Source organism: Terrapene carolina, unplaced genomic scaffold, assembly GCF_002925995.2.
Source record: "Terrapene carolina triunguis isolate 2854851 unplaced genomic scaffold, T_m_triunguis-2.0 Scaffold23, whole genome shotgun sequence".
NCBI classification, from domain to species: Eukaryota; Metazoa; Chordata; order Testudines; family Emydidae; genus Terrapene; species Terrapene triunguis.
In genome coordinates this window covers 2,801,792-2,817,633 of record NW_020664374.1, presented here as the reverse complement: position 1 = coordinate 2,817,633, position 15,842 = coordinate 2,801,792, and the positions used below count along the sequence as shown (strand labels likewise).

The window sequence follows — 15,842 nt, the reverse complement described above, 5'->3', positions numbered from 1 at the left end:
CCCCCCCCCCCCCCGGGCGGTTCTTAACATGTTCGTACGCATACAGACATGACTGCCATTAAAGTGCAAAGTACAAACTGAAATATAATGGTACATTATCAATTTGTCACACTTTAGTCACACAAATTATTACAAGTAAGCCCAATGATTAAGTTTTCAATGTATTATGTGTATTTGACGGCTCTGTGTGCGTAGGCAGTTTCATTCTTCCCCTTCCATAGACTATTTTCTGTGTGAAGGCTACACACAAACGTCAGAGGAAAGAAAAACGTTTATTTAAAAAAAAAAAGTAATTGTAAAACTACAAAAATTAGCGGGGAGGGGGTACGAGGGCAGGTGTAGAACGTGTAATTTTTTTCAAATTAACTAGTCACTCTCTTTTTAATCTTTAGTTATTCTTTAATATAAATGCTTAACAGTAAAACTAATTTGTGCGTAGCATGTCTTGGAGCTCTTCCCCCACTCCCTCAGAACACTTGACAATTTTTTTTTTAAATGATTTGTTAAAGGTTTTCAGGCATTTACAAAGACTTCAGTCTTGGGGGCACAAAAATTGAAGTTGTTTCTGCAGAAGTATTACAGCAAACTGCACGTTGAACTACCTGACTGTAATTATTTTACATTCGATAATGCTCTGAGATTAAACAATAGGATGGACTGCTATTAAAAGATTTACTAATTGCAGCTGCTGGTTTTCAGAATTTTAGTCACATGAGTTTGTTAACCTCCTGTATATTCAAGTCCAAGAAGAGGCTGCAGCCTTGGTTATTTGTGGAAACATAGGCTGTCAAACGTGTGGCAACAGCTCAACTCCACTAGCCCTGTTGTTCAAGTTAGTCATGAGATCCAGGGGATTTTTAATTTACCTCTATTAGAGTGCAAAAGAAACAGACTGACTGTGATTAAGGCTACATTTTAGTCACAGGTATTTTTAGTAAAAGTCACGGACAAGTCACGGGCAGTAAACAAAAATTCACGGCCCGTGACCTGTCCATGACTTTTACTATATACCCCTGACTAAAACTTGGGAGGGTGGGGGGAGAGGGCTGGGCGCTGCTGGGGCTGGGTGGTGGCGTACAGCCTGGGACCCCACTGGTGCTGGGGGTGGGGGGCTGGCAGGGCAGCAGGCTTCCTACCTGGTCTGCATCTCCCCCCCTTCACCCCATAGCAGCAGCAGAGTTTGGATGTGGGAAGAGGCAGGGGGTTGGGGCATGGGATGGGGTGAGGTGGGCTCTGGGCGGCGCTTACCTGCTAGGCAGAGACATAGCCAGGCATCTCTGTGTGCTGCCTCCATCCAGAGCACCAGGAATCACAGCCAATGGGAACTGTGGGGGTGGTGCCTGCTGAACCGTTGGGCGACGTGTGTGATCCAATGAAACATTGCAGCTTGTACAAAATAGTGTGTCACCATCGGCATGTAGAATTTGGCTTCCAAATTCTTTCACACGATCCGCTGCAGTAATAGTTTTTGAGGTTTTTGATTTACTTTGGACGCTCATTTTACAGTAATTGCATGAGTCTTCTGGTAGGCAGTCAATTGAGATCACTACATTACATAACTTCCCTAATGTCCATATCTACCAATCAGTGAGTTCAGCCCTGAGTATTTGCTGCTGTAAAGTGTCAATCAAAAAATTCTGTCAAGTGCTTCACCTTTCTTTTTATTCGTATTGAAATAAGCTAATAATTGCACCTGGAAGTGGGGGCAGTTCCCTGTACAATGTCCCCTCCCCAGGCAGCTGTAAAGGGAGGGGGACAGGAAGCGAGTGGGGAGGAGGGGTGCAGAGCTATGTGCAGCCGGAAGAGATACCCAAGAGCAGCCCTGCAGGGAAAGAACAAGTCCTGTCCCTTCCATTAGATACAGGCCACTTCTTCTCTCCTAATGTTAGCCCCTTCCACTGCCGTTCTTTTCCTGCCCTCATTCCTGGCATCAGACTTCTGCAGTTCAGTGGAAGGAGGAATTCTCTAGAAGGTTTAACATACGCCCTTAGCCCCAGGGAGGCTATCAGCCATTTTGCCGTGGATACTTTGAAACTACTATTGTGCCAATGTCAATAAACTTTGTTTATGTGATGATATTTGTATCTTTCCCTTTACTATCTTAATCAGCTAAGTCAGCAGTGTAAATGAAAGACATGTGGAGTAAGTTCTTTGTTCTTTCTGGAGTTTATATTTTTTTAAAAATCAAACGTTTAATAAAACCCAAATATTTTCAGAACAAACTAAATTGCTAAAATGTTTTTACTATAAAAAGATGGATTAGGGGTTCAATATGGAAATACCACTGCATCTGTTTAGCCAAAAGTTGGCATGCTGTCTGCTGTGCTCCCCCCACTGTGTACAGTGGCACAAGTTAACACAATTTAATAGAAAAGCTCATATTTAATTGACATGTTTGGTGAGATTTGCGGTAAGCTATTGCAGGGTTCAGTTACTAATATATCCTGCAATGATTAAACAACCAGTCATGCTACTTGTGCCTATCGTTTATTGTTCCATCCACTCTCCAGCTTTGTATTTAACTTCGGATGGGTCCTATTTTGAGTTACTCTGTATTCAGCCAAATTCTAAATATATAGTAGTAATAACACCTATTTTTATATGGCACTTTTCATCAGTAGATCTCAAAGTGCTTCACAGTCTTTAATGAATGTATCCTTGTAACCCCACTGGGAGGTAGGGAAGTGCTGTTATCCCCATTTTATAGTTGGGGAAGTGAAGCACAGAGGCTAAGTGACTTGCCCAAGGTCACACGGACGTTTGTGGTGGAGCAGAGAAATGAACCCAGGTCTTCCAAGTCCTAGGTTAATGCCCTAACCACTTGACCTTAAACCATAAGTATACCCCTACAGGGAACAAAATCTAGGTTCCATGTAGGTCTAAAAATAAAATACACATAACTTTTGTCACTTTAACTATTGCATTCAAAGCATGATTCTTTAGCTTTGGTATGCTAATTTACAGGAACAGACTAAGGCCTTGATCCTTATGTTCAGGCAATCTCACTTGTCCGACTGGGACCTGACAGAGATTTTTGCAGTGACTGTATACTTGACTGTCTAAGGGCTTGGTCTACAATTAAAAGTTACATTGGTATAGCTGCAGCGGTCAGTGGCATGAAAAAACCATGGACATAGCTGAATCTATGCCAGGGTTTTATTAACATAGCTATGTCGACATGAGCGGGCTTCTGTCCACATAGCTACCATTGTTCGGGGAGATGGTGTTCCCATACCGACAAAGCCCCTTCTGTCAATGTAAACTGCATCTAAACTAGAGGGCTATGTCAATATGTCTATGCTAGCATAGGCTCCATAGGGTACACGTAGCCTTAGCGTATAGCCTTCAGTTCAGTAAAACCCTCAAAGAGCTGGAATTGACCACTGGTTAATAAAGGCTTTTTTTTCTATAGTGTGTTTTTATTTAAATTGGCATCAGTTTAGGTGGTGCCTGTTGTCCTGCGAGTTGACTGTTGCAAACTCCCTCACATTGGTCTCTCATTGGTATGAGATTATTTGAAAGTGATATGATTATTTCCAGCCCAGTGTTGTATTTTATCAGTCATTATTTCAAAAGCACCGGTAAACCAACCAACACGTTTTTGATCTCTGTAATCAACTTTGTTTTGATTGCTTAGAACTGTACTGATGAAAGTGGATACATTTCTGGACAGTCATCAACACAGATTAAATCTAACAAGAACCTGTTATCTTGGAGCATGCCAAAACATACATAGAGTAGTGCAGAGCAGTTATTCACCGAAGTAACTTTTCCTTTTTATCAGAGAAAGTGAGGGGAAGAGAATCTGTCCAAATTATTGCCAGTCTTAAAGGCCTCATTCTTCCACCTTTTTTATTCAGACCATTCAGATTTCAACATTTCTATTTGAAAAGAAAACTGAGATCATAACACTTGCAAGGAATTTTTTAAAGAAGATTTTTCTTTATATTTAAGAATTACAGATGATGTTGGTAGGTTCTAAAGAATTCAGTGCAGTTCTTGAGATTGAAGGATGGAAGTTGTAATGCACAGTCTCAAAATGGATAATATGAATCAGTCAAGGATACTGAAGATCTGTTCATCTTTGTTACCTTCTGGCTTCTTCAAATCTTCCTTGGCCAGAAGGTAACAAAGATTAACAAGGATGATCCAGTAGAATTCCCTCCCCTCCCCCCCCCCACCTTCTCCCCACCCATATCTTGGGACCATATACAACACAAGTCTCTTGCTCTCCCTCCAGACTTTTCACCGCAGCACCTTGCTAACTTTTCTGAAAGGGAGAAATTGAACAAATGGGCTGAATGTGAGAGAACTTTAGGACTGTATCTAATGAACAGCCTGAACAAAGATGCATGTTAGCTCACTATCAACAACTGTGGTTCATTTCTACTAGGACCGAATTCTAAGGCAAGTGCTGTCCTACCTGCTCTATGCTCTGCTCCAAGTACAATGGAAGTCTGAATGGCTCTCTTCTTTTCCCAGCCACCTGAAGACATTGTAATTACTTCTATCCCTAACACTTAAAATTAATAATAGAGATGGGCCTGAGTAAAAACCATGGATCAACATGTGAACAGGTACAACTTTGCAGCTCTGGGCCATCTCTAATTATTCACTATGACTTCTGAAGTCCATTTACAGCTGAATAGACCTTGACTGAGCATTGACTGCTTTGTGAAAAGTAATTTAAGATTCTCAAGGAAATTGTTGATAGCCCAGTAAACCTTGCACAGTATGTCCATGCACTGCAAATCCATTTTATCTTTAGTGTTACTCCTCTCCTTTCTTTCACTTGTATAAGTTTTCACTGGGCATGAAAATGAGTGTCAGTTTAAAGGTAACGGGTGGGGTGAGGGGAGAAGAGAGCAATCTCAAGCACTGTCATATGTCTAGGATTACTTTGAGTGATCCCGCCAAGTGTTTACAACATCCCTGATAAACTCCATTAATGAAAAATCTCTGTAAAGAACAAATAATCTCAAGAGGAAGTTTCTAAATAAGTGCATTTCAATTATACAAGAGAACGGAAAAACTAATAAATCCGGGAAATCCAAATGAAAGGCGATTTTATATAATAGATTTATTGTATCAAAAGCCATATACCTAAGTGATTTTTTTCTTCCTCAGAAGCAGCTAAATGCAAGCAGTTACTGAATTTTAACAAATGCAGATAGCTTGGAAAGACATTAAAATCTTAACAAACAACTGAAACTCTTAGTATGCTTATGATGTTATAAGATCCACTAAGAGAGTTCAAGTTATACAAAAATTAACCTCCTAAGCATAAAGGAAATACCGTATATACTCATTCATAAGCCCAATTTTTTTAGTAAAAAAGGGAAGCACCAGAGACGGGGGTCGGCTTATGAACGGGTATAGAGAGGGAGAGGTGGGACACAGCCCCTCAACCCCAACAGAGGGAGCAAGGAGAGGCAGCAGAGCCAGAAGGGAAGTGGCGGGGCCAAAGTCTCTCCGCTTCTGGCCACGCTGCTCTCCCACCAGCCTCTGAAGCAGCTGCAGCTCCGGGGCTGGCAGGCTGCGGCCGTGCTGCTTGGCCCCGCCCCCCAGAGCAGGCTGCGGCCACACCGCCGGAGCACGCTGCAGCCGTGCCACCCGGCCCAGCCCGCTGGAACATGCTGCGGCCGCGCCGCCCGGTCTGGCCCACCGGAGCAGGCTGCGGCCAGCCGGCCACGCTGCCCAGCCTGCCGGAGCAGCTCCAGCCAGGCCAGAGACATACTCCTCTGGCCCTCCCCAGCTAAGGTGGGAAGGGATGGGATGGGGAGAGTGTGGGGGTCCCGAGCTAGGGGTGGGGTCATGTGGGGGGGGGTCACAGGGGTTACCCCCCTGACCCCCCGCCCCCCCCCCCCCCCCCCAAAAAAAAAAGATTTCCCCACCAGTTGCTGTCCCAGCCCGTCAGGGTAAGCAGCTGGGACACTTTGTTTACTTAGGTTTACCTCTGTGCCTGCGGAGGCTCGAGGTAAACAAACCATCTCGGCCCCCCAACAGCTTATCCTTATGGCCCGGGAGCCAAAGTTTGCTGACCCCTGAATTATAGGGTCAGCTTATGAACGGGTTATAAAAATTTTCCATTTTTACTTATCCATCTTGGGGTTGGCTTATAAATGAACTGGCTTATGATCGAGTATATATGGTAATTGCAAACTGAGGTTGGTTTTCTGTATTCTACAGTTTGCATGCACATTGCTATTATGCTATCAGCATGGATGTTTTTATCTTTAGCTGGTTAATAAATATCTTTAATGTATGCCTCAATTGTGGCTAGAAACAAATTTTGGCTAAAAGTTATTTCTTTTGCACATTATTCTGTTTCTAACTGTATTTGTAGCATCGTTCATTTTGGTTTACAGTATGTATTTTAAGGACATTCTTTTCTGAATCTTTATTTTCCTAGTTAATTTTTGTTTTAAAAAATGTTATGGGATGGAATATGCCAACTATCCAACCAGTGAATTGTTAGTATGGCCAGTATTTCTTTCCGCACATATTTAAAGGTTTGTGTGCCATTTGCCTAGTTTCTTCAAAATCCCCTTTGGTGGTAACTTCAAAAATTTAAGCCACTTGTGCTGCAAACAGACACATTTGTCTCTTTACTCATGCTACATGTTACACACATGCGTTTCTATTTGCAGGATTGTTATCGCAGAGTAGTAGAAATTAATAAAATTGCAGTACCATGCTAAAATTAAAATCTTGCAAAAGTTAAATAACAGGTAAACTTGCAGCAAATATCAAAAGTCAGATTCTGAAAACCCTTGGTCATGAAAACAATTCCTCTTGTGCAAAATTCTATTGAGGGCCCCACCATAGATTTCTTACCGGAGTAAGGATTGCTTTTAAGCAAGTATGTACAGATTCTGGGCCTTACTCACTCTAAATTCCACAGACTACTGTGACAAATAGCTCCTTGTAGACACTACTTCCACTGGTTTGCCTTTTGCCTATAATATATTTAAATATTACTTTGTTCCTCTTGATTTCCTTAGCTTATTACATTTTTCTTCTCTTTTTTTTTTCCTTTTAACTTTGGCCTCACAAGTTTTGATTGTGTACTGTTAATTGCTCGGTGGCTTCCTTGTTCTTCGCATAGGATTGCCATCTCTGAGGTACAAAAAAACCCCGGGGCATCCGGGATGATCCTGAGCCTACAAAACTGAACAGTTGGTAGTGTGTATAGAGTGCCTTTCAGATTTTCTAGGATAGCTAGCTCAAAAGAGGGACTATCTTGGAAAACCTGGACAACTGAAAACTCTGTCTTCACATGTGGAAACCCTTCTTTCTGTTCTATATATACCTGGACCACTGTATCAGGTTCATCGAAGGAAATAGCTTCCTTTGTGTACCATTACAAATATATATGCCTGGGAAACAAGTAACCTGAGCACATATCGGATTCTGTATCTGTCTAAAAAGCGTGACTAAATGGATGTCTGCAAATCTGAATTCTCTGCCAATATTACACCTCTACCCCGATATAACGCGACCCGATATAACACAAATTTGGATATAATGCGGTAAAGCAGTGCTCCGGGGGGGCGGGGCTGCACACTCCAGCGGATCAAAGCAAGTTCGATATAACGCGGTTTCACCTATAACGCGGTAAGATTTTTTGGCTCCCGAGGACAGCGTTATATCGGGGTAGAGGTGAATTTTTCTGAATTCAATACCAGCATTATATTCAGGAAAAAAATAGCATTGGGAGAGAATTCAGATTTGCAGACATCCATTTAGTCACACTTTTTAGCTATGTATAGAATTTGAGGCATGTTCAGATCACTTGTTTCCCACGCATATGCATTTTTAATGGTGTACAAAGCAAGGCTTACTTCAGTGAACACTGGAATTAAAAGTATGATGGTACTTGCCATACAGTAATCTTGACAGAATTAGTATTCTAATCTGTTTAAAACTCTCTGGTAGCAACACAAGCTGCATCCGATGGTGAAGATCTTCTAAAAAAAACATTAAACAGGAGTGGCAGTATTTTAAAGAAGCAAGGTGGGTGATTTGAACATGGAGAACAAGAGTTACTTGTGCACTGACACAGAATCGGTATGGCAAACATACCAGATGTATCTCTGCACTTTCTGACAGGAGTGTGTCTAATATAGGTACATTCTTCTTGTGCAATGAAATTGTCTGCCACCAGGGTAAAGCTTGTTTGTACAGGAGACAGCTTTCTTGGGGCTGGTCCAAGATTGTGGAATGATCTCCTGCAGGATCTATAAAGCACCCAAAAAATGTTGCCACCTTCCGTTCCAGGTGGAAGGAGCACTTTTCTATTTGGCCTTCACTAATAAAAACACAGTACCTCAGCACACTGAGCATACATTTAAAAAAAAAAAAAAAGATTTTATTCCACACACAGATTTTCCCTGTGGATACAGGAAGATGGGTAGGAGGAAATCCCTTTCTCTCCTTTGTGGGCTACCCATATCATTAGCACCTACATGGAGAAAAAGGGAGAGCAGCCAACATTGGGCTGCTAATTCTTCTCTAATGCAGGTGCGAGAGAAATGCCCTTCAGTGTGCTGATGGGCACTTTGGAGCCAGCACAAAATGGGAAGTAAGCTGCTGCAGCAGCAAAAAGGTGTGGAATTGTAATCTGGTTTCTGTCCTGTTCCTGGGGCAGTGCAACTGTATGCTGCCCCTTACTTGACTTGGACTGTAGGATTAGAATGGCGATTTGATTTTGTGTGTGGACAGAAGAAGCATGTATTTAACTGTCTATATTTTGCTTTTGTAGATTTGTTCGTACTGTGTTACCCTTTTCTCAGGAGTTTCAGAGAGATAAGCAACCTAATGCACAGCCCCAATATCTCCATGGATCGAAGGTTAGATTTTATTACCCTATATTCGTGGTTTGTATATACTTGGTGTTTGGTGTTTGGCTGTATCTGATGTTGTTAAAAATTAGTTCTCATGTCAAACTTAGATTGCACAATTCTCCACAGCAGCAGAGGAGAACTGAACAGAAAATGAGCTGTAGAATTTTTGTCAACCACAGAGAGAGGGAACATGAGCCCACACTGAAAGCAGCTGCTCCTTCATTGCAATTCCGGTGGTGGTGGTGGTGGTGGTTGTTACAAAATGAGACGAAACAAGTAGGAAAAGCTGCCCTTTGACTGTAATCAGACTTTAAAATAAACATAAGGACTCTCTCTCAAAATCTCAGATATTAAACTGTTTCAAAAAAACCTCTGCATTTCTATGGTATCTACATTCCAAGGATCTGGAAAGTTGCTTTACCAACACTAATCAACTCAGCTTTTCAGCAGCCCTGTTGGCTAGATTAGAATTGTCGTCCTCATTTTACAGATCAGCTAACAGAAACAGGTAGAGGATGATGGCTTTAAGCAAGGTTACAACAGTGAGTGTGAAGCACTCCTGACTCCTCATCCTGTGCCTTAAGTGTGAGACAGCATCTGATACCCAAAATGCCCCATCCTGCAAATGCTTATGTGTATGCACATAACTTTAAGTGAGTAGTTTTATTGACTTTAATAGAGCTACTCACATGCTGAACTCTGGTATATTGGGGGTATAACATCCTTTCTCATCCCTGCAAGCTTGGGAACTGATTACCTGTTCTTAGCAATAAACATTTTATTATTGGTCACAAAGTTATCTTTCTTCTTTAATATCCAGCCAGGGTAATTTAACCTATCACAAGAGCAGTAAATTCCCAGGTTGACACTTCCATTATAACTCCATGAAGTCACCTGTCCTTTTATTTTTGTTTGATTTTTAGACTGACACTCATTTTGTGTTTTGCTTATGGAATGTGTGTATAGGAATTAATGTGAGGCTTTTATTAAATGGATAGTAAGAAAGAAGTAATTCCTAAATTTAGCAGTATAAAAAAATAATGGAGTCTATATTCTTCTTGCAGCAGCAGCACTAGCTTTTTAAAAAACACTTTACAAAATAAACTACACTTCCTAGATCCTGATTGTGACGGATTTTCCTCCCTCCACCACCACCCCTTCGGGATGCGGCCTGGAACTGGGCTACCACTGAGCCCGCCTGACCCACCAGCCTGGGTTCCCTTTTAACTGTATTGCTATGCAGCCTGCCAAGCCTTCTCCCAGGCTTCAGACTGCACTTTACCAGCACACATACAGGTAGGGACACACCCAGCTGCAGCTGTACACACAAATGCTGAGATAAGCTCTGCATGGGAAGGCACAGCTAAGGAACTGTCCAGTACTCAAGTGCACACACACACACACGGAGTGTGAACCCAAAATTATACTGTCTTGCGCTGCACAGAGAACAGTACAGCGTAAGCTCATGAAATTTGCCCCCTCCCTCAATGTAGAGGGGAATATACACAGCTTTCTATCTCAAGTTATGATTTCCACACACACTGATTTTAGACAAAACAAACGCAAGTTTATTAACTACAAAAAATAGGTTTTAAGTGATTATAAGGGATAGCAAACAGATCAAAGCAGATTATCTAGCAAATAAAACAAACATACAATCTAAGCTTAATATACTAAAGAAATTGGTTATAAATAGCAAATTCTCACCCTAAATGTTTTAGGCAGATTGCAGAGATTCTTGAAGGCAAGTTGCATTTGCAGCTTAAAACTCCAGATATTTCTTTCACAGGCTAGACAACCCTCTCGCCTGGGCTCAGCCCTTTTCCCCTAGTCCAATCTTTTTGTTCTCAGGTATTTCCAGCAGTCCTCTTTCTTGGGTGGGGAGTCAAAGAAGATCCATCCTTGATGATGTCACTCCTTTGTCTCCCAGTGTGATACCCACCCCCACACTCAGTCAGTGGAAAAACACTAGCATCATTATGGAGTCCAGTACCAGGTGACTTGGTCACATGTCCCTACAGCCATAACTCCGAGGCTGTTTGCAGTGTCCCCAAGAAGCCTCCCTGGTGGGAGTTTATCATCTTCAAAGACCTATTGTTCTCCCTTCCCAACTGGCCATGTAGACTGATTGCATTCTGTGTAGTGGGCATTCCCCAGGTGTAAACACATGTGTAAAAGATGCATAGACGATATTCCTAACTTCAGATACAAAAATGATACATGCATACAAATAGGATCACCATATTCAGTAAATCATAACCTTTCCAATGATATCGCACATGACCCATCTTGCATAAAACACATCTTAGTTATGTCATAATCCTATCATAACCATATATCTATGAAGAATATGGGGCATAGTGTCACACTGATATCCTAAAAAGGAATAGGTGGTAATTTTTCTGAACACCCTGTCCCCCGTCCCAGCCCATAGCTTTGGAATAACAGTGCCTTAAGAAGTCACTAGAAAGTATTTTAAAAAGAGGAGATGAATTATCACTCTAATTTTACAGCATTTTTCAAGTAAGAAGAGAGACAAAGTGCAAGCTTTATGTGAAGAATATTTCTCATTTCATGGTACAATTAGATGGGTATTAATCCAGAAGAGGTTGCAAATCTTATGTATTGTATTTAGAATTATAACTTATTCAGTGAACCACCTAGGTATGTTTCATTCTTGTGTGGTTACTGTTCATTATCTAATTATACTTAGCACATCTCGTTTTCAAAGTACTGTATACACATGAATTAATTATCACACCACCACTGTTAGGTGCTATAAGTATTGTTATATCAGTTTTTACAGATGGAGGAAACTGAGACAGATTGATTTAAGTGATTTGTCCAGGCTTATATAGCTAATTATAGACAGAGAAATTACAGCTCAGAAGTGCTAAACGTTCAGTCCCAAGGTAATGATTGCTATTGTAAAATGTGTGCTTCTAAAACATGAAGGAAAAATGAGAATTAATCTTTCTTTATATGGAAAATTTAAAAGTTAAACTGAGTGTTGCCACAAGTAGTGATTTTAATTAGAATATTCACTTCCAAGCAGTTATTGAACAGTGTGTTGGGGGAAAGCAGAACTGTATATCACCTTAGATTTATTCTATTCTTTACTACTACTTTGAATGATGGTCCCTATGTGTATGCCTGTTGTGTGTGTTTCCTGCAGCATTGAACTTAAAATATTTGATGTATGATGGTGGTAGGGCATTTGGGGTCCAGCTAAAAAATATCTGCCATCTTTGGATTATTATGCAAGATTCTGAATGCTCTGCTGGAGATGAACTTTCATAGATTTATAGATTCCAAGGCTAAACTTATTTACCTGGAAGATTGACCTGTTGCAGAACCCTTTAAAAATAAAATGCTCTCTACCTGCAAGTAATGGAGCCAACTGAGAAGTGAGGACAGATCATGCCATTGAGTTCCCCTTTTCATCATCCTGCACACCCAACAACATTCTCCTCTTTAACTTCTCACAGCTCTGCAATAAAACAGGTATTAACTCCCACTGTGACTGCTGATATCCTTAAGTCAGCAAAGTATTTTTAAAATAATTTAAAAAATCCATAACAAAACACCCCACCTTTTTTGATTTGGTAGATTTTCTGATAAGTAATGAAACGCACACACACACACACGTCAGGTTGTATATGGTCTCCTGTCATGCTCTTCCGGTTAACTGGTCAGTTCCTAAAGCAGGATCAGGAACATCTGATTTTATGTACCCACAGGCCTCTGTTTTCACATCAGTAATGAGATATAGGCCAGTGGATATTGTGAACTGCTCCTCCTGTCTGGCATTGGGAATAGAACAGTCAGCTAGAAAAATACCTAACTGCAAAAAATGATTGACTTTAGGTCAGGCAGAATGTTTGAGAGCATGCAGAATGATGTCTCTTGACTTCATTCAAGAGTTAAATAGCCATATGGGACATACTGCCATCAGGTTATGGAGAGATGGCTTTGGAGGAGGAGGAAACATTGGATGGCCATATAAAATATTGCATAACTCCCAAATGGGAGCATATTACTTTAAGAATCATGATTAGCTTTATCTGATTATGAAGCACGGAATTCTTATGGAGGATATGTAGACCAGCCACTACAGAGGCTACTTTTGGCTTAGAGAGCATTTACTAATACTTAAACAGTTAATATACAGTTAGGTCTTCAGAGCTCTGTGTGTATATCATCTAATTTATTCTGTATAGGAAAAATATTCCATCATCCAAATTAAAGACATAGGTTGAAATCTTGGCCTCATTAAAGTCAATGGCAAAACTCCCACTGACTTAATAGAGGGAGGATTTCACTCATGATGTATACTTGTCTTTGATGAGAAACTATTCTTCGACAAGTAGAGCATTCTTAGTGTCTTTCCTTCCATCTGTAACCTCACCTCTTTTTTTGTTTGTTTGTTAATGTCAGTTATGTGTTATGCGAATAACCATAGGAACATGAAGCGTATTTTGATAACAGTTTGGTAGGAGGATTTGATGTCTTAGGGGAGTGGAGATAGTACACTGAGCTTTTCACCTCTAAACCACTTAGTACTTAACCAAAAAAAACCCAACGGAATTGCCGTCTGGCTGTTCAGTGGTTTATATTAAATCAATAGTAGTTTCAGGTCAGTTCCTAGTGGACACAGGTCAATATTAATTTGCACTAGTTGGTTCTTATTAGCAGTCTCAGTCGTCACTCTAAATATATACCTTCTCATTTAATCAAAGGGCAAGCTGCCAAAACACAAGACCCCCACAGTGAACCTGAGATTGTAGAGAGATTATCTGACTGCAGATTCTCACAGGTTAGAAAGCCAAATCAATCAATATGGCTCAGAACAGAAGATTATGAATGTTCTAATTCTATATAGGGTGACCTAGGGTGAAACTTTCAAAAGCTCCTATGTCGCATTTTCAAAACTGACTTAAGCATTTAGGCTTAACAGTCTGTTCCATGTCATATTTAGCTGTGACGCTGAGTACTTTTCCCAAATCAGAAGAGCTCTGTGTAGCTCAAAAGCTTGTCTCTTTTACCAACAGAAGTTCGTCCAATACCTCACCCATCTTGTCTCTTGAAGCACTTAATTCCTGTTGAAAGTCACTGGGACTTAGGCTCTTAAGTGCCTACATTTTTTGTCGTTGTGTACACAGGGCTGTAATAAGTAAAAGCCTGAAGTAATACAAAGATTTTATCACAGCTGAAAATTGTAAATAATATAATAGTGCTATAGCAGTTTCCATCAAGGATCTCAGTGTGGCATACTAACATCAACTCTCTAAATCTTTGGGAATTTTGTTGAGTCCCTGTCACAGGGCAGATGCCTTTTATGGGGAATTAGGGCCTAGTCTGCCTGAGACTGCCTTATGAAGGCCCTACCTGGGGATCCTTAACTGCCTCAGGTGGCTAATTAGTAACCAAGCAGCTGGACCTAATAAAGGTTATCCAAGCTCAGTTAGAGGGAAACTCTGAAGGGAGACAGGACGCTCCTGTGGAGAGGAGCTCCCAGAAGAGGCCTGAGCCAGAGGGCTGGGCAGGGAGCCTAGGGGGTGAGCTCTCTGGGGAACCCACCAGAATGGGGAGTCTGTGAGAGGTGCTCCTGGAGAGGAGGGCTGCAGTCAGCAGGCATCTAAGAGGGTCTGGTCTCAGCCAGTGGTCTCCCAGATGCTGCCCTGGCAAGGATCAGCTGCTGTCCTAGGGAAGAGTTGGACCTCCCCGGACCTCTGAATCCAGAGAAGGGTCTTACTCCAGTAGGGGCAGTAGGCCTAACAGCAGGGGCAGAGACAATCTTGGGGGAAGAGCCTGGGTGGAAACAAACCCTGGATTTAGGTGGGGGGACAGAAGGGCTCGGAATGACTTAGTCACCCAAATGAGATGCTGGAGTGCAAGTTTTGTTTATATTCTGTTTTGGCTTTTCTGTTAAGAAATTAGACCCTCCACAGGGAGGTGCTCTTTAGCATCTAATGGTCTGTTTTGTCTTGATACCCTAGGGGATGGGAAAATCCATGTCACAAATTAGGAAATTGAAATACAGAGAAGTTAGTAACTTTACAAAGTCACGCTGTAAGCCATTGGCAGAGCTGGGAACAGAGCCAGGTCTCTGGTCTCATGGACTTATGTCATAACCACAGGATAATCTTTCCTCCCTGTATGAGTCTTTCTGCTCTGAATTAATTTAGCTAGAACAAATATTTCATCATAGTTGATAAAAAGAGGTATGCAGTAGTTTATTTCTCTGCATTTATTTTGGAGATAAATCTGCAGGGACAACTTCAGTTTCTGAGCAGACTTTATTTCAGTTGTTAGTGTCTGGTTTGGGTAATTATCTCCATTTGAAACAACAGTAAATTTTCAACATCGGATACAGTTTATTTAAGAGACAAAAGGAAAACACAATCAACTGAAAAAAAGATGTACGTGATATTATTTAACATTTACAGACGAGGTATAAAGGTTAATTTAGTACAAATAATTGAGCATATTCCTAGGAAAGGAGAGTCACCATCCATTTGGCACACAATTATGTTGTGGATCTCCCAATGGCATGCGAGTGGAGCAAATTTGTTTTCTGATTGTGCCAGCTATGATTTCCGTGTGTATGACTACCTTAGCACTAAGAAAACATAAGTATCAGTCACAGAATGGTTGACACACTGCAGGAGTGGAGTAGCTGGAAAAGCCACACTGCCTGCTGTGAAGTGTTTAAGTGGGTGCTACATTATCAGACTTGTCTGTGATAGACCACCTTGGCTTCCAGAAAGCCATTAGAAGCCCTTTTTTGGCTGCTTGAATGGGTCGAACTGGTTAAGTGAATGTTGAGTTTAAATATACATTCTTTTAATATCAGTTTAAAATAAATGCATAAAATCACAGTATATCGTACAGCCACGCACACAGAGCATATTATACAATAACACTAAAATATATCAACTTAAAAGGAAGAAATATGTGCTTAATAGATTTAAAGCTATGGAATGTGAATATGTG

General features: G+C 41.1%; 1 protein-coding gene across 4 annotated transcripts in view; it reads left to right on the top strand.

The window, feature by feature from the left end:
* Nucleotides 1-15,842, top strand: part of LOC112110524 (cytoplasmic FMR1-interacting protein 1) — a 119,304-nt gene that overhangs the window by 65,679 nt on the left and 37,783 nt on the right. For all 4 annotated transcript variants that reach the window (XM_024205569.2, XM_024205568.2, XM_024205570.1 and 1 more), the window contains one exon: nt 8,765-8,852. In XM_024205569.2, coding sequence (XP_024061337.1) covers nt 8,765-8,852 — 88 coding nt within the window. The remainder of the gene's footprint in view (nt 1-8,764; nt 8,853-15,842) is intronic.